The following is a 23,194-nucleotide window of genomic DNA, read 5'->3' as shown; positions in this document are numbered from 1 at the left end:
AATTGTCTTGTATTGTTTTGTATAAGTGAAATGCTGAAATCATAAAGATATAGATTTATTGTAATATTCTTGTTGAAGAATTATGAAGAATTAAACTACTATACTATACAAATAGATTTCTTGGCCAAGTTGTGCATTATTCAGTGGTATTTATGAAAGAAGGGGAAGGGGTGTTTATTATTGAAGCTGTACTGTTGTAGGAGTTCATTTTTAAACAATTGTAGTTCTGGTTAATTTTGAGACTGTCCCTCACTTTTGGTTTTCATCTCTGGGTAAATACTTCCAAGGAACTAACACCACCTTCCCCTTCATCACTTGACAAATAATACTCACACACCACTGCATTGCACAAACCTATGATATACAGCAAATTACTTCAGTGGTGTCCGTGTGCTCTCTGATTATCGCGTAAAAAGAACTAGGTCACACGATGCTGCTACACAGCTTCACCAGTGAATGAGGTGCCAATGTGATGATGACTTGATTCAATTAGCCAATCAGAACACCACTTCTGTGTACACCATAAAGTGCGCTAAATTAGTAGACCGCTGAAGAACAACGCTGAAAACTATAGACGAGTTGACCTCAAGGCAAGGGACTGGTATGTCGATATGATGGAGTGAACTCCATACAACCACTACACTGTTTAATAGCCTTATTGTAATGTGGTGGAAGGTTTAAAAGCACGGGCCCTGAACAAAATGTGAGGCGCGCACATACTGCCAGGCAAAAAACAATGGAAATTATGATGATGCGTGCACATACTGCCAGGCGATGATGGCATAAGTCAACTCATTTATAGCAAAATTGAGTTATCACAATGTTTCATGTTTGCCATTTGTCCACTTTAGTATTGAATCTATGCTTGAAGCTGTTCTGCTGAATAGGTCATTAACAAGGTTTCAAAAATAAGAAGTTGATGATGAGGGTACCCATGTTCAATGCTTGGTAGATCTTTGCTGTTTTGATTTTAGATCAAAATCATCAATATCAGTGCATACATGTCCTAAATTTTAGATTTCTTGAGCTTCATTGCTTTCATATCCACAAACCATTCAGCTTGGTGTCAGCATAGCTGAACCACGTGGCTGTACCTAAGTAAAGAAATTACATTCTCCTAGTATTTTTTGCTTCAATAACTACTACCTAATATAATAACAAGAGATCAATGAATAATTGCATGTTACCCAGCATAATGGGTAGTAGATTACTTTTTATTTTGCACAATATATTAGCATAAAAACATACAAAGACTGATTCTAACAAGGGTGTTTTATAAATACAATACAGTTTAACATACTTTTTTGTTGTCTATTCAAAACATTCAATTTCCATGAGTGGGATAGAATTCCTTCTCCAACCTTGATTTGTATTATCCACTCAGATAATTTTATGTACTAAAGTCTGCACAAAAAGTAACTCAGCTGTTATAAATACGCCTATAGATTCAGAACTAATAATTGTTTTCACAATATTTCAACATAGCAAAAAGGATGATTTGTTTACGCGCATTTTGATACCCCATTCGTCAAATGTCGTTCACTATTAACAACACAGTAGTGCTTTTACAGAAAATTACCTGAATTTAAAAGTTGCAATTTACATCGATCAATGGTTATCATTGGTTATAATGCCAGCACTGTAAACACGTAAAGCCTGCCATTATCTTCGCGCTTACTTCAAATCAATACAAATAACTGCAACTTTTGAACAAAATTGGATAAATGGGGTATCAAAATGCGCGTAAATAAATCATCCTTCTTTTTATGTTGAAATATTAGTTCTGAATCTATAGGCGTATATATAACAGCTGAGTTACTTTTTGTGCAGACTTTAGGTTTGCTCATTGATAAAACCTTTTGCAACCTGTCCCCTTAATAGATGAGGATCAAATAGTCTCCTTCATGACAGGTGGGTTTCCATCCAGTGCAGATCAGTTACCATGTGACTTAATTGGGCTAATTATTGTGGGATATTTCTTTGCACTCATTGGCCAGTATTTTGTATATATGTAGACAGTGGCAGAGCTGGGGTTTTTGTCAGAAGAGCAAGCCCTTGTTGGGGGCAATTTAGTTTCCAAAACCGACAAGAAAAAAAAAAGAAGACTTTTAGTTCTTAGACGTAACAGTTCAAAAAAAGAAAAGAAAAAGGTTCCACAAATGCAAGGAGGGCGGGAACCAAATGCCAGATTTTCATCAGGTGGCAGTTTCTCCAGAGTCCCTTGCTCCTATGCCACTATCTAGGATACACAAATATTAACAGGGGTGCATTCACATCAGTACGACACAGTGATCTGTCATTATGGTTTTCACTGGATGAAGCAGACCACAGCTATACATTGGTACCTATAAAGTGACAGCATAAGAATCCCAACAGAGGTTGCAACAACCCCTTTTTTCAATCAACATAATTACAAAAAAAACACCTCTATATTTGGTTAGACAAGGGTTCACTTAGGCCTTGTGATGATGGATTAGGAATTGGAGTAACAAGTAACACAAATTTACATTCTTTCCAGCATTAGCTATTACATATACATAGCTTCCCTGATATACTTAATAGTATCATTTCAGTATTTCTGTTAATGAGATTCACCATCATAATATTTCATTATTCATACAGGGTCCTATCCTCAAATGATTGGATAAATAATGCTTTATCATAATTTAATATTTTCATATGGTTCAGTGTTTCATCCACACAGGAATGACAAAGTATACATAGATGTGGAGATTGTGAATTGACCCCCTAGCTGCATTGATTAGCATTTAAACAATATCATAATGTGACCATGCAGTCATACAGAGATGCCAGTGGTTGATGACAACATTTCCTGAAATGGTTGAAAATTTCCTGAAAATTTACTTTTGTGTATACTTTTGCACATAAACATCTGAGCAAAATTTCCTGAAATCAGGAAATTTCCTGAAGTCTGGCATCTCTGGTCATATCAAAAGGATGTTTATGATGGCCATTCTTAAATTGTTTATCAATCACATCAATTAAATCACATCAATATCAGGTACTACAAATCAATGAAATCAAATCAATGACTGTAAGGTCAAGAATAGTACCTATCATGTGATCATTAAATAATGAAATAATCATGTGATACCATTCTTGACCTCGCTTTTGTTGTTTTATGTGATATTGATGTTCACCTACATGCAGGGTCTTAGCTAGAAATTGAGGGTTGCCCGTCATTTGAATAAAATTGCCTGTCTTAATTTGACCTTTAAAACATTTACCAGACATCTCTAGCCCATTGGGGGTTCAAAGAGTTCAAATATGTGCTGATATGGCCTTGTTCTACAAATTGAGTCTAGCTTCTCAAAACATACAATTTATAATATAGCATCTGTCAAAGGCATTAATTTTGCCTGTCCCAGGAGCAAACTGGCCGTCTAAAATGACGGCCAGACGGGTGGCTAGCTAAGACTGCCTACATGTATCAATGGCAGGAAAGTGTCAATTATATGACAAGTCTGTCTTCTTCCATTATTACAAGATTTATGAATGGCTCAAAATATTTTGGCTATACACTATCAAAACGAGGTGCATGTTGTTGCCCACAGTAAGCATCCTTGTGACATGACCATTAAATATCTGTCACCAGCCTCTTTATGCTTTACTTTATCCAAAGATAGAACTTCAGTATTGATTATTTCTTCACCTCAAACTCATAAAAATTAAAGAAACTGATACATTATGTCTGAATGAAATATGTGGCAAACATGCAAACAGAATAATAAACAATTACATGGTTTGGTATATTATGATAATATTATATACAATTAAAATATTAACCAAATAAAGATGAAAACAAACAAACAAAAGAACAAACAAACACATTGATTGGTACATTATTACACACAAGACTAAGGGTATACAATTTGCTGTCGTAGTGCACGTTAGTAACCATTGGTTACTGCTCCAAGCCTAGGCTCATACACCTGTTCTGAATTTTAATATGCCATAGGCTTTGTGTTGTGATTATTTCGATCAGTGGTTCGTAAGAAAGAAAGCGTGATCCAGTTGACCTAGCAACGGTCATATTCTAACGTGCACTACGACAGTGAATAATAGATGAGATGAGATGCAAAAGCCATACGCCATTTCTTAACTTTTTGATTTAAGGCCACCAACATCTGCCCTATAATAAAAAATGCTGGCTTTAAATTGACACCATACTTTAAAAATTCCATTGTAAATTCATGAAACAATGATCAAAAGTTGTAAAGATTTTCTTATTATTTTCTTTATATTTGATTGGTTATATTTGAAAAATGGATACATCATTTTTTGCATCTAAACTCTTCATTCAATAGTAGTATCAAACGAGCCTTTCTCACACACTGTAATGTAATGTACAGCCATACGTGTGTTCCATCTAGTTTCGCACTTTCCAGGGCAGTGACTTTTTATAATGATGTTATGACCAGCCTTCCCCATATCGCCATTTGCATTATACTGTCATATTTCTCATCTCTGACTTTTTTGAGATATTTGGTATGTATTTGTATTGTTATTACAAATACACCAAATTCAAAACTAAGTATGGTTTAATTAGTGAGATATTAATTATAAATGTAATATGTTGGATATTTATAATTTTGCGTTTCACATACTATCGTATCTGCGTCTTATCTCTAAGATTGTTTAATTCAATAGCCTTATTCTCACAAAACCATTTTCACATACTGTCCTATCTGCGCCATATTCACAAAATCGGGATAAGATCACCCACAACTGAATTGCACATACCGTATATCCTTGAATAGTCGCCCCTTCAATTAACCACGTCCCCACCATTTTTTTCAACCAAGATGTTTAAAAATGCTGATATTTCCATGCTACCTTTCTAAAAATGACCTCTAATAAATGTGTGAGATACAACAATATGTGATGCGAGTGACGATATATGACAAATTTTGATTATATAAGCATGTTGATGTATAAATTGTTCTTACTATGTTTTCAAACTACTGGTGAACATCAATATATTTGCTTGTAGACGGAGTTTTATGGTATTTATTGTACATCACATTAGTTACACCAGTCATAAGGTCAGTAAATGTGATAAACTAAATACAAAGATTTGCTATTAAATACATCACATTTTCCATCTTCATTTGTAGTTTGACGCTTCAAAACAATACACATTTTCTTAAATGGGCAAAAGATGCCCTTTGGGATAATGCATTATTTACAGCTTACCATTTTGAAATAAACTTTTTTTTTAGAATAACAAACAATATATCTTAGTAAATATTTGATAACACTTTCAATTTATGCCAGAGAATTAACAATGGTTAATATCTTTAGCACAGTTGTACAACATTGCAGTGATGCTGAAACAAGTTATGAGTTTGAGGTAATGTTTGATCCGTATTGTATCAGTGAGCAATCTCTTCAGTGGACGTTTATTACCAGATTGCAGGCTTCACTTTTATTTTATGTTAGATCATATTGCACTTTACTACCATGATTATTTTTAAAGGAAGTTTTCAGCAATCACAACACTATGCCTTATATATTAGAAAAATAATTATCAAGGTTTTATTTGAAACATAAAAACAAATAAAAACAAATAAAAACAAATAAAAATAGCCGTCCCTCAACACGCGGCATTCAAAATTCCTGAGCACCAAAATTGTCTGGGGCAATGACGTCCCAGTAATACAATGAAAGCTGACAAAAATTGAGCACAAATAATCATGACGTCATTGCCCTAGACAATTTTGGCGCAGAAATTTTGAATATTATGTGTTGAGAGCCGGCTGTTGTTATTTGTTTTATGGTTAATATGAGTTTCTTTTAAATAAAACCATGTGATTCATGCTATATATTTATTTTTCTAACACATAGGACATAATGTTGTGATTGCCGGACACTTCCTTTAAATATACCACAAACTTAAAATACTTCAGTCAAACAATATTTCACCCACCACCCCCCTTTTAGGATGATTTTGCGATTTGAACCAAATTTACTAGTTTTAGCCATTCCAGGCAATTTTTGTCCAAAACAGTGGAAAAGGTGTGGATTATTTTGGAATTCCAAAATAGGGGCCAAATTGTGAAAAATCCAAATGGATTTCATCAATTCCCACTGTTTTTTCAACTGGATGAATCACAAAAAAGAATTGACCTGGATTGACCATATACAAGTAGTTGGATTTTAGTTGGATTGGAATTGAGGAAACAGTGTCATCTTCCCCGCCTTCGGAGGGTGACGTGGGGGGGGGTGGGTATTTAACTTCATGTGGACTGATTCAGTGCCTCATTGTGTCCATCGAGATCTTCTCTTACTGATATCAGTACATGTATATTATACTTGCAACAACAACTTAGTAGCTCATGGTCATGGGTTAACATCAATGGTATGCATCAGTCAATACTTGGTTATATCTAATTTAATAAAAGAACTAATATACGCTGTGTCATGTCCTTAAGATGACCATTGTGACAAGACCTGCAGTTGGAAAAGGAAAAAAGCAAATTCGATAAATAATAATCACATCTGAATGCAATGATAAGCTTGTATACAGTGGTGTCCCTGGGGAGAGGGGCCTTGATTTTGGATAGGCTGGGGGATATGTGGCTGGAATACTGAAAACACAACTTTCAGCACTACCTTTGTCGAGTGATATGGTGGTATGGGTATGATCCATGGTGATGACACCCTTATTCAGGCTACAATGTACTTTCTTGATCCTAAGACTCTATCAGCTAGCTTAAATTATCACACCTCTCATTTCCAGTTTTTCTGAAATATTAAGTTTTTTAAAGAAATTTTAGCTCCAAAGACATAAAAACACTGTTTTTTTATGGGGGTGGGGCAGTTCCCAGGACTCACATCAATTTCAATTCATTACCATTAATCATGTACTTACCTAATACATATGCAGCTATAAGCTTTTGGTTAACAGTGAGATGTAGATATTCCGGTATATGGCTTTGTTTCTCTCCCTGAGTTGGAAGCATCAGTGCTACAATGCAAACTACAGCTAGGAGAACAACTGTAGCACCAGGACTTGTACGCGGACGGGCAACTAATTGAGGACAGTCAAGAGAGAAACAAGGTAAAGGTAAGATTGTAATGCCAATTTGAGAAGCAGTTATCACATGCTTAAACCTACAACCCTTAGAGGTATGAGGGACCCCACCTAACTATCATACATGGTTGGCCAAGGTCAAAATTTTTTTATGGTGTTGGTCGAAAGGGCTTTGGGTGTAGATTGTAAAAATCCACTTTGCTCGCTCATATGTTACCCGTTGCCATGGTAACGACCCGAACTGTATTTTAGGTGATTTTAGCTCATTTCAGGCTGAAAATGCTGAAATTTGCCTAATAAAGAACGGGCCATAGCTCCATTATTCGAGAAGATAGAAAAAATTTGATTAGATCCTTACAATGGACCATCTTTCTACTTTTCAACAAAAAATAAAAATTATTCATGTGGTGTTCGGTTGTATCTTTTTTTGACCTGACAACACTTATAGTTTTGCCCTTTTGAAAAAGTAACAATTTTGACCTATTTTTGAGGTGCAAAAAAACTATTGGCCATGACTCCCAGAATATTGCAATTGTGGTTGTGAACAAAGCAGACCATGCCCCATTCAAAATTGATATAAATTGCTTGGGGATTATATCAGTAAAGCGAGTGTTGCCAGAAAATAACACATTTGTTGAAAAGGGCTAAATTTGACTGGGAGTGTTTTTCCCTGTATTTAAGTAATACTGAACATATTTATTATGTTTGTGCATCATGTTATCTCACAATTGAATGTTTTGGATTTAGATATTAAATATTAAACAAACTCAATTTCTATTTTGATATTTAAAGTGTTGCCAGTATTCAAAAACTGCATTTTAAGGTATTTTAGTCAAATAACTAGTAATTGGCACATATTTATAAGTCTAAAACCAAATGATAAAAGTATAATCACTTCGATTATACTTCTGAATATTGATGTAGCAGGCCTTTCAACTCATTCAACAATAAGCTATGGCAACTGCAGTGTTGCCATAAAATAAGCAAATTTAGTACTTTCTTTCTACAGACTACATTGTTATACCCTGATTTTTGGGGATTTGAGAATTCAATTCTAAACAAAGTGTATGTTTTAATGTACTATATACACGACCTGTGTTAACAGAAAAAAGACACACTTCTGAGCTCTTCTGCATTGCAAACATTACAAATAATATGAATTTGTCTGCCCTATTTCTCCTAACAAGAGTTATTTAACATGCTCATGATCGGGGTGAATTTTAGTGGAAAACATGCTCCTTGCGCCATTTCTTTCTTTCTTTTTTCTTTTCTTTCTTGCTCTCTCACTTCTCTTTCATTTTTTTTTTCTTTCATTTTTGTCAGGGGGGCACTCTTCTCCCTGTCCCCACCCTTAGCTACGCTACTGCAAACAGAACAAAATGTTGACCCCGTTTTTTAGTCGGTGCATAACCAGTACCACATAGTTTTATTTTTGATGCCTCTATTGAACAAAGAATTGTCCAAAGGTGAAAAGCATCAAAAGTTAAAAGTTGCCCAATCGCGGATTTGCATCATTCGGCTTTACGCTGTATTTTATTGGCTCTCTATATATTTATGTTTAAATAATGTGAGTATATTAGGTTGAAACACAGCACAGGCTATATAGACATTTCCCAATAAATTTTAAACACTTCTTTTAAACACTTCTTTTCTCTTAAATGAAAAAAAAAAAAACATATTAGGAACGGTAGAAACATTTCAACTTTGAAGAAAAACAAGTTCAAATGAACATTAGGAAACATATATTAAAAGGAATAAACCAATAATCTGAAAACATCAAAACACCGTGAGTGCGGATGGCGCTGGCATGCGTATATATTGAGAAAATATTGAAGATAAAATAAGCAAGAAACTGCAGCCTAAAATTAATGCTAAATCGAACCCTTGAAATATAGGCCTATTGAAAATCTAACTGGCAAAATCATGCAACAAAGAAGAAAACGATGGAATTAAATTGCGAATATCATGAACATAAGAGAAAATAAGAGTAACATGATTATCAATGTATCATTGCCCTCTATCCCACCTTTGTCCAGCTGATACAGTAGCGTAACCAGGATATGTTCAGAGGGAGGGGGGGCATATTTGGGGGGGGGGGAGGATATGGGGAAAATAATATTAATTTCTTCAAAAGAGTCACAACCGTTTCCATTAATTAGGGACTTAAATTAATTATAGCAGTCACTTAATACTCCTAATTAGTCGGAGCATGGAAGAAGCTATGCGGTTAATGCATTTCTTCAATGTAGCGTATGTTTGAAGTAATAAAAATGGAATAAAAATAGTGTAATTTTAAAATGAAAAAGAATTCTCTGTAATTCTTACAATTATCCTAGAATATATAAAAGTGTACTTGACATGCTTTGTAGCAGGGCGTAGCAAGCGGGGGACATGGTGGGCCGAAGTCCATGGGCCCCGGGGTTCAAGGGCCCCAAGCAAAAGAGAAAATGAAATAAGCACTGATTAAGTAGCTGCTAAAAGGCAGGGCCGAATTTACCTTGGTCTGGCTCAAATTTGGAGTCCCCAAACTCACTGTGAGGAAGGCATGTGCTGCACGCAAGAGGTCAGTTTGGGTTACAAATTGGGTGCCTTCTATCAAATCGACAGTGGTGGCAGAAGCATTGCAAATTAGAGGAAGATAAGCATATTTTGTTCCGATCCTACTAGAACATTTGCGCGCGAAGTGAATTTTTCATTTCGGACCATTTTAGACGAAAATTAAGGTGAAATTTGCTATGTGAAGCTAGTATGATATCTTGTGAAGTGCGCATAAAATTTTGCCATATTTTGGTCCCAAACATGCTGTTGTGGGCTAAGGAGAAGATACACAGGGCAATTTTTGGGACCCCTCTGGCCCAATGGTAACACGGCCCTGCTAACATGTCATCCCTAACATGCATGCTATATTGAGTTAGTAAAATAAATTTGACACACCCTATATGTTCTATTCATTTGTAATACACATGAAATCTATGGAATTGACTTGAATACAATAAACAATGCAATAACAAGGTTACAAGTGGTAGATTTAACTGTCACCATTTCTGCTGGGAATTTGGCCACTCAAGAATAGCATTTCACTCAGTCTACGGTAAAATTTGGCACACCCTGTAAAATAAGCAATCATTTTAGTAGTTTCATGTCATATGAAATCATTCTGTTTTCAGACTAGTATATGCAGCTTATGTTCGCTTTTTTGCACACCCTGTAATATAGTGATTGTACAGATAAGTAATTAGTCCCAAACAAAAATGTTTGGTAGACTCATAACCGGTGCGATCTTACCTTTCCGATGTTGATTAAGATACTTCTTGCATCGATCCGAGATGCGGAAAAACCAATAGTCATTTTGTCCCACATAAATGAATAAATAACAAAAACCCCGATCCCCGGTGGACTCACCCAAAAGGTGGCGTCACACCATATGATCGGCCCTTATCCGACTTGGGATCCCCTACGCGGACCAAACTTGGAGGGGGTGGCCGGGGTCCGGGATAATCAACATCGGAAAGGTAAGATCGCACCGGTTATGAGTCTACCAAACATTTTGTTTGGGACTAGACTCAGTACACCGGTCGATCGATCTTACCGTTCGATGTTGATTAAGATACTTCTTGCATCAACATCTGAAAGATCGATCTAGCAAGTAACCGACGGATGGAGGTACAAGATTGGTCAGCATCTGATCAGGGATCGGGAGCGGGTAACGATGGTTTTTAGCGAGGTCAGAAATATTTTCCCCAGCGGTCGGGAAAACAAAAAGACCACGCGATCACAGACATAAACCTCCTTACTTAATAAGTTTGGTGGCTAAGAATAGCGACACTGGTTCTTACCATGCTGAGTATTCTGTATAGTCTGAAAACCTGGTACCCGTACACCACCGTATTATGATCGCCCGAACAATGTCCCGGTAAACCTCCGCCCGTCTCTGATTACTAACGTAAGCGGAAGTATCGTGAGAGAAGGGCGAAGGTGGCTTCGGGACACCGCCTACTAGATCTCCTCAAGGGACAACCGAACGGTATACCCAAGATGATGAGATAGCTCGTGTCGAGTGGGTCGTGTGACGCGAAACCTTCGCTATCCCCCTGACCCCACCAACACCTGGACCAGCCATTGCTACAGCGGCTGGACCGAAAGGCTCTGTAAGGGTGATGAATGCGGTCGTGAGTCCCTCGCAAGGCTTGTGTTCGGAAGAAATAGTGCTGCAGCGCCTTATCGGACACCCCAGCCTATCTTTGGCTTCAGCGAACCTTGCCCAACCCTGGGGATTGGAGAGGGATGAATGTCGGTATGCACGCGCCCGTTCAGTAGTCACGAGAACAGAGCGCCCGAAACAGTGTCGCTCCAGTGTTTGTGAACACGGAAGCTAACCTCGAGACCGTGTGCAACTCAGCACCGCCGTCCGAAGCCAACGCCAAACCGGAAAGCCATCTTGAGAGTTACGTATTTAAGCGTCGCTTTTGACGGAAGGTCAAAAGGTGACCCTTAAAGTAATCTAAGACTGTGTTGGGATCCCTTAGGAGGATCACTTTCCTTTTTGGTAGACCCTCGTTGAACATACCGTCGAGGCGTAGACTAATAAGGTAACCATCGGTTATGATAGTCGACCCGTCTCGAAACCTCGGTGAATGGAGAGGACAGCTGACTTATAGCTGGCCCCAGTGGCCCGCTGAAGTCTTGCTTGGAACTTTTCTGTCAGAAACTCCGGAACTAGCAGCACAGAGGCTCTAGGGGGAGAGCTATTTGTCTCATTGCACCAAGCGTAGTATGGAGCCAGACTCTGGCTATACGCACGGAGGGTAGACTTCCGTCTAGCCCGGCGATGAGAAAAACAGCTTCTGATGAAAAGTATCCCTCCGCTGCTGCGTTCCTGGTAAGGGCCATGCAGCTAACTGCAGGTGCTCTAGTGATAGACTGGTACCTCCGCTCCGGGCATCCGGAGTAGATCTGGTACTCGGGAGTGCCAGCGGCCTTGCCGCTAGCAGAATGACAATGCAGTCTTCCCACCCGATCTTGGTCACCACCCTCATGAGTAGTGAGATCGGAGGGACTGCATAAGCTGTCATCCCGCCCCCGTCTATGGACAGAGCGTCCACGGTGAATGCTTGGGGTCCGCGACCCTTGAGCAGTACACCGGCAGTGGATGATTGCGATGAGATGCGAACAGATCTTTCGAGGGTGGTACATCCCCTTGAAGATCGTCTGAGCGACCTGCGGACAAGGGACCATACTGCTGGTCCCGACACCCTTCCTCGTGACAGATTGTGCGCGAGGATGCTGGTGACGCCAGCGATGTGTATCGCTCTCATCGTAATCTGCCTGAACTTGCACCACCCTATCAGGTGTCGTGCATGCAGGCTCAATCGTGGTGGCCCGGAGTCCCCTTGTCTGTTGGGGTAGGCTACCACGGTTGTGTTATCCGTCAGGACAACGGTATGTGATTCCACGATCACCTCCCGTGGCGAGGGAGGTTGATGTGAAACTCTGTCTCTATGGCCCCCATAGGCCCGAGGCGGAGTCTCCGTGGATGTGGACCCCCAGCCCCGTTTTGGCGCTATGGTCGTCACTACGTGACATACCGGGGTGCAGGAAACCTGACACCCTGGGTCAAATTGGGCTGATGGGTCCACCACCAGAGTTCTCTCGCGCGATCTCCGACAACGGAACCGCGAGGGATATTGGTGACGACTGGGCCTGCAAGCAGGCTAGAAGGTGTAGTTGGGTAAGCCTAACGTAGAAAGCGGCAGTACAGTACGAGGTCTACCATACTGGCCATTAGGCCTACCACCTTCATCCATGCCACAGCGGGTTTTGCCCGAGACTCGGCCAAGAGTCAGGCACACGCACCATGTTAAATCACCGCTCGGGTGAGAGCACGCGAACCCCTCCATGAGGTGATCTGGGATGCTGGGCCCCTACAAAAAATCCAGGGTCCCGCACCCTACGGACTATCAACCCCATGAGACCCGTAGTCTTCAGTGGAGTGCGTCCGTATATGAGCCAAACGTCCAGGTAGCAACTGATGTTGACACCCTGTGCTTCAGGCGCTGCCACCGCTCTGACCAAGAGTGTTAAACACCCTGGGAGAGATGGACAGGCGGATGGCGGTATCAAAACTGGTAATTTTGATCCTGTACCTAGAAGCGCAGATGCCTCCGATCTTGAGAGGCGATTGGCATATGCAGATAGGCGTCCGAGAGATCTAGCGATGCTGTTCCCATGCCCCTGATGGGGCAGGCTAGCACCGAGGCGAGAGTCCCCATTCTGAACCTCTTCGGCCTGAAGACCGTGTTCAACAGCCTGCGGTTCCGGATGGGGATCCCGTGGCGGTCTTCCTTGGAGCCAATGGCTCCAAGATCACCCGTAGAACGGGGGTAGACCGGGACAATCGCCCGCCGTGAGAAGCTGTGTGATCCCTGTCAGTAGTGCCCGGCGCTGGGGGCCGTCTGACGGCACTACTGTGGACCTCTGAAATGTGCAGGCGAATGTGGGGAGACTGGGTTGCCAGTCTGTAACCCCCACTCACCACTGACCATACCCAGGCACTCAAAGAGATGGTTTCCCACCTCTGGGTGAAAGCCATAAGCGGTCGTCCACTGGGAGATCCCCCTGTGGAAAAACCGCTGAGCCCCCCAGGAATGCTCTGCCTAGCTTCCCTTGGAAGAGCGCTTGCTCTTCTTCGGGGCTTGCCAGCTGTTCCTGTGCTACCCTTGCGCCTCCCAGAAATGGGTGCTACAGAGGTAGTGGGCTCGGGTACTGTTGGTGGTGCACGGCCTGCTGAAGTCGGAGCTCCTACCCATGGTAAGGGCAGTTTCCGACTTCTTCAGAGTGCTCCCGTTGGTAGTTTCTTTGCACGGTCCTCCACCGTAGCGCAGAAGCATCCAAAGAGAAAAAGGACCCTGTCTTTCCATCGCGTTGAGCGATTGGAGTGGCAGGCCCCACCCACCCGGCGCTGAGTGGACACCCTATGGGCTAGGCCCATGGAGCTCTCGTTGAGGCTAGCTGTTAGCACCGCTAATAGGCTCACCTCGCGGAAGAGCTCAGATGTTGTCTGAGCGTGATACGCTTGGCAGCGACATCTGGGTCCCTCTCGGATCCCCTCAGGTAGGTCCCGTGGTCCTCCCGCGTTACACGCAGAGAAGCGTGCAAGCAGCGGGCGCCATAGCTCTACTGAGCTTGACAGCCCACGATATCTACCCGTGAGGTTTGCCGGGAATGAGAGTGCAGGCGTCCCCTGTGAGGAAGCAGCAGCTGAGCATCCTACTGAAAGGATCCCTGGTCCTCCTCCATGGACTCCCCCTTAGGGGGTGTCCGGAGGAAGATCAGTGCTGTTGCTCCCCTCGCGGGCAGCGGGGAAGGAGATTGTAGTGATGTCACTACCGGACTCAGCTTCCGACTCCTTTCCCTCGCCCACAGTATCCGTATCATGCTCCGATGATGACGGTAACTGAGGACGGGCATCTGAAAGCGGGTAAGAAGGCATAACCACTGTGTGGCTCGCCGACTACCTGCCAGCAGAAGAGGGAGTACTCCGCAAGACCCTGAGGTATCCGCCATGGCACCACTGGGTCCGCGATGCTCTCGCAGCCGTCGTCCTAGCGCTAGCAGCACGGGCCTACCCTGATCAAGATCTGGGTTAGCCCCATGCCGGCTGGCCTGGTCAACAGCTGATGTTGGTACTGCGTGGCCATCGCTGGCGACACTTGCCACGGTGCTAGGCCGTGGAAGAAACACCCTGCGGCGGGTACCACGGGCATACCCAGCCGGCAGCTGACCCTGAAAGGATCCGCCACCAGGGTAACCCCATGGTACTGCAGTACCAGCACCGCCTCCCCTTGTTGCCACAGAGACTGTGGCGACTAAAGCGAGTGCTGCGGTACCGGTGCGGTATCAGCGTGGGTACCCTTGAGGGTTCCCAACTGTGGACCGCTGTACCCTCGCCACACTGCGTTCCCTGTTTGGGGGATCAAGCTGTGTGCTGGCGTGGTACCGGCGCGGTACTAGCATGGGTACCCGTGAGGGTTCCCGGCTGTGTACCGCTGTATGCGTGGTTCCAGCGTAGGTGCCCGTGAGGGCTCCCGGCTGTGTACCACTGTACCCATGCCTCACTGCGTTCCCCGCAAGGGAATCAAGCCGTGTGTATGGGTACCCGCTATACCGGCTGTCCCTTGGCTAGAGGGAGCTTGCCTAGTACCACGGGTAGCGGAGCGTGGGTACCCCCGATCAATCACCTCGCCACCTGAATAGGCAGCGTCAATCAATGGAGCTATGCCCTGTTGATTTGACAGTGATCGATCAAGAGAGGGTAATTGACCCATTGACGATAATGGATCACCCACGCTCCGCTGGCTCTCGAGGACATAAGTGGGTTGTTGATCAGCTAGGCTGTTCAAAAGAAAGACATCTAGAAGATCGTGAGCACTCCTGTGGGTGAAACAGAGCGGGTGTGGGTCCCGCTCCGTCACCAGGGAAGGGCAAGCCCGACAGGGCCGAGGCGAAGCGAGGAGAAAAGGGAGGGGGCACTACCCCCCAACACGCGACTCAAGCCCAGTAAGCAAACCTGAGCACGGAGGCTGGTCGCTAACGTTAGTGGTAAAGTAAGGACTGGCTAACTTTATTACTAAAATGTCAGACGGGTCCCTACCAATCCCCACCGTATGAATATCTGATTAACTCGTCTTATCGGACGGTAATGAAGACATAACGATAGAGTAATCACCCTAACATAGCAACAATAACCTACCGTACATGAAATACAATGTGTATGTACAAACATCTATTGTAACTTACAGGCTGCAATGGTTGTTTTACGTGGGAAACAAAATGAATGGCGCCAACGAGCGGCCATTTTGTATTGCTAGTCGTGTCCCGTATACAAACGGAGGCACGATATGTAGCTAAGTTTTGGATCGTTTTTTGTCACTTTTTCGCCAGAAAATGCCGTCAAAACTATCCTCAGCCGAACAATACCGGTTTGGTTTTACCTAAGGTGTGAAACTACAACCGTCTATCTCGCCCTGGTCGAGAAATTGATACACAGTGCTATGAACAATCGATAGGCACGTCTGTGTCAGTCGGAGACCAAGGAGGATAAGGACGATCATATTGTGTGACGTCACCTTTTGGGTGAGTCCACCGGGGATCGGGGTTTTTGTTATTTATTCATTTATGTGGGACAAAATGACTATTGGTTTTCCGCATCTCGGGATCGATGCAAGAAGTATCTTAATCAACATCGGAAACGGTAAGATCGACCGGTGTACTGAGTCTGACATAAATGTTGTAATTTTAGAAAGGGCAAACTGTGTACTTTCTTTTAAAAAAAATACTATTCAACTTTTTGTGTGAAATTACTTTGTTACAACCTATATTACATATCGATCACCCTGTATAATTATAATAATAATAATAATAATATTTTATTTTTATATAGCGCAATACATCAAGCGATCACAAAGCGCTTTACAGCAATAAAACAAAGATATAAATGTACAAGATTTTTAGGATTAAAAGACATAAAAACAATATTTTAGAAGGCAAATATATATATAAAAATACCAGAATCAGCAAAAGATACACAATAAATCAATCCAATAAAGACCTGAAACAAAATATATTGCAAGAGGAAATGCATGAAGCATTGGAGATCGAGAACAAGACCGACAAATGCAATATATTGAGTAAAAGTCAAAAAAAAAGATGCTAATGTGATAAAACACATAATAAAAGCAACATACATGACATATGTATTCAAATGCTAACTAATGTAATGGCCATCTTTGAAGCATAAGATTTCCAGAAATGTATGGGTTTGCATACTTTTCTTGAACTACATTTGAGATATAACCAAAAAAGGTGCAAAAGGAGGTGATTTCAACCAAATTTCCAAATGTGCACCAATGGGGTACCAACTTAAAAATGTGACCAAGTACTAAATTTGATTATTTTATGGCAACACTGCAGTTGAAATAGCTTATTGTTGAATGACGTAAGGCCTGCTACTTCAATATTCAGACGTATAGTCCAAGTGCTTATACTTTATCATTTGGTTTTAGACTTTTAAATATGTGCCAATTACTACATGTAGTTATATGACTAAAATACCTTAAAACACAGTTTTTGAATACTGGCAACACTTTAAATATCAAAATAGAAATTGAATTTGTTTAATATTTAATATCTTGATCAAAAACATTCAATTGTGAGATAACATGATGCACAAGCATAAAAAATATGTTTAGTATTACTTAAATACAGCGGAAAAACACTCCATGTCAAATTTAGCATTTTTCAATAAATGTGTTATTTTCTGGCAACACTCGCTTTACTAATATAATCCCCAAGCCATTTATATCAATTTTGAATGGGGCATGGTCTGCTTTGTTCACAACCACAATTACAATATTCTGGGAGTCATGGCCAATAGTTTTTTTGCACCTCAAAAATAGGTCAAAATTGCCACTTTTTTCAAAATGGCAAAACTTTAAGTGTTGCCAGGTCAAAAAGAGATACAATCGAACACCTCATGAATAATTTTTATTTTTTGTTGGAAAGTAGAAAGATGGTCCATTGTAAGGATCTAATCAAATTTTTTCTATCTTCTCGAATAATGGAGCTATGGCCCGTCCTTTATTAGGCAAATTTCAGCATTTTCAGCCTGAAATGAGCTAAAATCACCTAAAATACATTTCGGGTCGTTACCATGGCAACGGGTAACATATGAGCGAGCAAAGTGGATTTTTACAATCTACACCCAAAGCCCTTTCGACCAACACCATAAAAAATTTTTGACCTTGGCCAACCATGTATGATAGTTAGGTGGGGTCCCTCAAAAGTAACTGTTTGTGAATGTGAACAGTAAGAACAATGTGCTGTGCCACAAAACAGGATCGATATAACTATCAATTTCACTATCAATACAAATTATATTAGGACCAGCCTGCACCAAAGCAATATATATTTATGAAATAATCACCCATGTCACTGGTTTAACTTTACGTAGGCTCTTTATGATATTACATAGAGCATGGTAACCATTCCTTTTAATAGCACTTGTGTACACATCTTGGATGTTGAGCCACTCAAGGGTTTCCCTTTTTATTTCAGAAACCGACAGCAAAACTGTGATAGCTATTTGTTTATCTGCTTGCTTGTTTGAAATGAAAAAAAAACCTGACACCATCAGTTGTAAGAATATCGTTTTTGTTATAAAATTCTAAAGTCACATGACATGGGGAAACAGGAAATCTGAATTAGAACATACTATCAATTAAGTACCAGTCAACTAACCATTTCCAATTAAAAGCTAGACGGTGTTCCACCAAGCATTGAGCTACGGCGGATCCATCAAGGCAGTTTTGCACATGACTCTCTTCTAACCTCACTCTTTTGTGAAATACTATATCGTCATTGGGCAGGAAAAACCTCTTATGTTCTTGTGGCCCCTGAAAATGTTTAAAACAAAACTGCCAACAGGTTACATAGGAGGTTTTGCTTTAAACATGTTCAGGGGCCAAGAACACATAGGAGGTTTTTCCTGCCCAACGATGACGATATGGCAATCAGATCATGACCTCACCTGTAGTAAATAGCACATTGCCAGGGTCTGTGGAATGACTCGCTGTTTCCAACTCATCTGAGTCTTCTCTTGCATTCGGTAGTAGTATAGCACTGATGTCCTTTCTACCTATGGCCTGACGTCGACCTTGTTCATAGATGTTGAGACGAAACCGATCTCGTCTACCATAGTTGCTTTCACTTATCTCTTTATGACGTATAACACTAAAATCAGAAGAAAGGAGAAATTGATTTAAATAAATATTTGATTTAAATTCAATTGATATAATTAAAGACAGAGATAAAAAGAATTTATCGCGTCTGATGTCACTGTCAATTACGATCCTTGATTGGTTAACACAGGTTAAATAGCGCGCAAAAGGAAGACCGATCTTTCTGGTGCTGATCGGAGAAAAGGAACAGCAGCAAATGGCGAAAAATTACATACTTTTACAAGGCAAAAAGCAGCTTTTCTAGGCATTGTTGACATGGTGCCTTCACCAAAGAAAGTATCCTACAATAAAGACCTAACGTTTGAGGTGGTTTGCATGTTTGAAAGTGCAAAATTAACAATAAGGTGACCGGTTATACCGCCACGTTCAGCAAGTCATCATCACGACACTTGTAAACAAACCGTGCTCGAGTTTGATTGACAGATGACGTCAAATGCGATAAATTCCTTTTATCTCTGTCTTAAATTATAGTACAGTGTGCAAGTCAGAAGCTGAGATTTGCCCCTAATTTGAATTTGCCTTAAAAAAACCTATCCTGACTTCAGCCACCTACATATACTGGGGTGAGTTTAAATATGTGTTGCTAATGGCCTACACCCGGGGGCCTACATTTAGGAATTAGATTTGCTCTAAGTTCAATAAAAACATGTCAACAGCTATTTATACTGTGATTAAGCACTGCACCTGCCACACAGAGCAGACTGCCTGACCAATGATGGGTGGACATGTGAAAGTGGAAATTTGTGTACACATGATTAATTTTCTGTGCTTTGCCAATTGAATTTTGAACTTGAATTTTGGACTTTTTCACTTGATAATCAATTTTCTACCCTAATTTTCTAAGCTGTCTTACATTGACCTACACACAAAGGTCAGGCATGAGAATGATCATCCATGAAAAAACCTGAAGTGTTTGAAAAAAGCCTGAAAAAGTTTGTAAAATTGGGCTAAAAGGGCCAAAAACGGGCTGAAATTAAAAGAAAGTGTGGAAATGTGGACAACAAAAAAGCATGAATTCAGGTAAAACCTGAAAATTCTCATGCTTGCAAAGGTAACATAATTATGTGTTATTTCTGAAGCAGTTGCTTGGAACATGAAATAAATAAATCTACTGTGGAAATTTCCCTTTTTACAGTAGCTAGATAAAACACTGCTTCTAAAAAAGGTACAAATAAATAAGTGAAAAGGCATTTATAATTTCTGTGTTTGTAGCAATTTGTATTGAGCCAATCCAGTTGAAATCCATACACCCTTGGAAGACATGATCTTAATCTTCCATACAGAGAGTGTTAAGTTCAAATAGTGTTACCTTACTGGGTGACTTCATTTAAAATTGTCACCTGTGTGGGCGATTAAGGCCACATCTTCAATAAGGGGTGTATGGATTACAACTGGAATAGCCCGTTCTACTGAATCTACTCACATGTCAATACAGCAACCAGGCCTTACAGTTCCTTCCGAGTCCACAACAGAATATCTTTTTGGAGATGTACATAATACTGAAAAGAAGAAAGTTGCAAGATATATAGATGAGGTGAGTGACATGTGACGTCATATCAAACAGTTGGTTGTAAAAGATGGTATATTATGGTTGGTTGGCAGTTGTTATTGTCCTTTTGGGTAGTATGTGTGCAAATCATGCTTTGGTGAGGACCTTCATATACTTCGCAAACTTGAGCCAAATCAAATAGAGCAATAAGACTAATAAGACTATTGCACAATGAAATAGCCATATGATGGTCCTGCAATGCAACAAAGCATATTGATAGAACATTACTTTGTCTATAAACATCACAGTCACCTCATCTATAGACAATGGAATTTAATAAGATTAAGTGATCGAGGTAACCATAATTTAAAGTATGCCATTTTCCTATCAAAAATAATAAATATAATATGGTTTATTCAACTATTTACAAATATCTCATCTTAGAGAAGAGCAAACATTTTCTTAGGGGTACTACACCCTCGATAAATTTGTGTCTATTTTGCATTTTCTCAAAAACTAATAACACAGTGGTAACAAAGTTATGTATATTATAGGGGCAGGAATGCAATTACTACACTGGAATTTCAATGACCCAAGACAAGCGGTTCGTTATTTATGTTAAGAAATAAGGTACCGCTAGGATGTACCTCATTTCCTATTATATATACTGAACCGCTTGTCTTGAGTCACTGAAACTTCAGCGTAGTAATTGGATTCCATGCCCCAATAATATACATAACTTTTGTTACCAGTGTGTTATTATTTTTTGAGAAAAATGCAAAAATAGTCACAAATTTACCACAGGGGTGTAGTACCCCTTAAGTTTATAATAACTGCAACATACACTAAAAACATATTTCCTTCATGGTTAGATTCCCTTTTCACTGTTTTCAGGGCCCTGGGCCAGGCTAAAATTTTAAGAACCTCTGGCTATACAGACCACAAGTTACACCCCACCACCCCATCCCTGTACAGTAAGCTAATTTTCATTTAAAACCAGTTCTTACCTCAATTATCCCACTTTCTCTTTTTTTTCCAATTTGTCTTTTCTTTTTGAATTTCATTTGTTTTATCCTGGACCCCCTAAATCTTGGGCCCTTGGTCTGGGCCCATCTGGCTGTGGTACACTAAATGTGGCCCTGATTTGTTTGACACATTTCTAAATAAAACACTCTTTTCATAATAAGATGATTGTAATGTGTTTTCTGGATGTTACAAAATATCCATTACCACCCATGTTCCAAGAATTACCTTACCTTTAAACCTGAGTGAGAATTCATAAGGATTATACAAGGTGAGCACCTGCTTGTGTGAACTAGGATCATCAGCAAAGTAAACAAGTTCTGTAGGGAACACAAATATGGGTAGCTGGCCATCCACAAGGCGAGGTTGCCTCTCTAGTTGCATGAGTAATGCAGAGTAGTGGCACACTCTTGTCAAAAATCTGGAGAATATTTCAAACAAATTGGTCAAGTTAGTCTACAACAAACTTTATTAACATTGCTAACCCCTCATTTTTTGTAACTACTCCCTAATTCCAGCAAAATACAGTATTTTTCCCGGTATTTAAAAAAATATTATCCTGTTTCCCTGAAGAAAAAAACCAGTCTGGGACAGAGAGATCAATCTGAAAATCATATTTTTGGGTCGAAAAATCAACCCAAATTAGGATTTTGTCTGTAAATTATGTTAACATCAGGCAAGATGCTTGATCACATCAACAAATGTCAACGAAATGTGCAGAACTAAAAACACGGTGAAAAGATGACCCTGTTGCAGACTATAGGAGGGTGAGTGGACGCAGACGGTTTCGGAGAATATCCATTGACTGAGCTGACACCACAGTGATTGGTAGAGAATTCCAGATACAGATGGCACTTGGGAAGAAACTGTGTTGATATTAGATTCTGCCGTATTGTTGTAAGTTCATAGAGTGTCTACCATTGTAGACTTTGTAGCATCTGGGTTACACTGCTCTGTTGGTTGTAGTCGGCACTCGGCCATCAAGAACCTAGTAGCACGTCGTTGGACTGTGAGTGTTGTCCTACGTACTGTAGCCAGCAACACTGCTCTTTTCCCCTAGAACCACACTCTGGGTTCACCCCAGGTGATAAGAAGTCTCGGATCCAAGAGATCAGCTGGGCTCGGACCCCGTAGTGATGGAGTTTCAAAAGAAGATGTTCATATTTTCAATTATTGTTGAAGTTTAAGGGGCTGTGCAATAATTATGAGACCCCCCAGGATAAAATTTCCAAATGGCTCGCCAAATATTGCTTCCCCCCTCTCGGCCTGCCAAAAAATCTTTGCCTCCCCTTTGGTTTTTTGATTTTTGGGATCCAATTTGCAAACCTTAAATGGTCTAGATGCAAATTTTGCATATTTAAGCGTTTCCGTACTGAGGCCTTTTTAGAGCGTTTTATTAAAAAGGCATATAGGCACCCCATGCATGAATGTGTGCCAAAATTTCTTGTCCCCCCAATTTTACCCTCCCCAGAGCTCATAATTATTGCACATGCACAGCCTAGCCTCTAAGACTAAGTTAATTTACTTTTTAATCATCAACATGATCAATCATGGCAAAATAAAATATGAATGAATGAATGAATGAATCATGATTTGGCATTTATTATTTAAGCTTAACTATATAACGGCGTCTTAAATTATTATTATGTACTATCCTATAACTTTGCACTTACATTATCAAACAAAGCGATGACCTAATAGTAGTGGGTGCATTTAAAATGCAGAACAATCATGACAATGAAATCTCGGATCAAAACAATAACAAAGTGTTGCGAAACAAAAATCTTTGCTGATCTTTTCTGACCTTTGACATCAAACAGCGTTTGACAT

The 23,194-nt window shown here is 40.5% G+C and overlaps 1 protein-coding gene across 1 annotated transcript; it reads right to left on the bottom strand.

Moving 5' to 3' along the window:
* Nucleotides 1-1,182: 1,182 nt before the first annotated feature.
* On the bottom strand, nucleotides 1,183-23,169 carry LOC140154890 (motile sperm domain-containing protein 1-like). Its single transcript, XM_072177539.1, has 6 exons — nucleotides 23,038-23,169; nucleotides 21,598-21,785; nucleotides 20,276-20,351; nucleotides 18,642-18,844; nucleotides 6,896-7,054; nucleotides 1,183-6,474 (listed from the first exon to the last, which is right to left on the bottom strand). Exons 2-6 carry the CDS (start codon nucleotides 21,746-21,748, stop codon nucleotides 6,443-6,445), a joined length of 621 nt encoding a protein of 206 aa, XP_072033640.1. The 5' UTR covers nucleotides 21,749-21,785; nucleotides 23,038-23,169; the 3' UTR covers nucleotides 1,183-6,442.
* Nucleotides 23,170-23,194: the final 25 nt, after the last annotated feature.

Source organism: Amphiura filiformis, chromosome 6 (genome assembly GCF_039555335.1).
Source record: "Amphiura filiformis chromosome 6, Afil_fr2py, whole genome shotgun sequence".
Taxonomy (NCBI): domain Eukaryota; kingdom Metazoa; phylum Echinodermata; class Ophiuroidea; order Amphilepidida; family Amphiuridae; genus Amphiura; species Amphiura filiformis.
The sequence above is the reverse complement of the archived record's forward strand: the minus strand, read 5'-3'. Positions and strand labels throughout refer to the sequence as shown.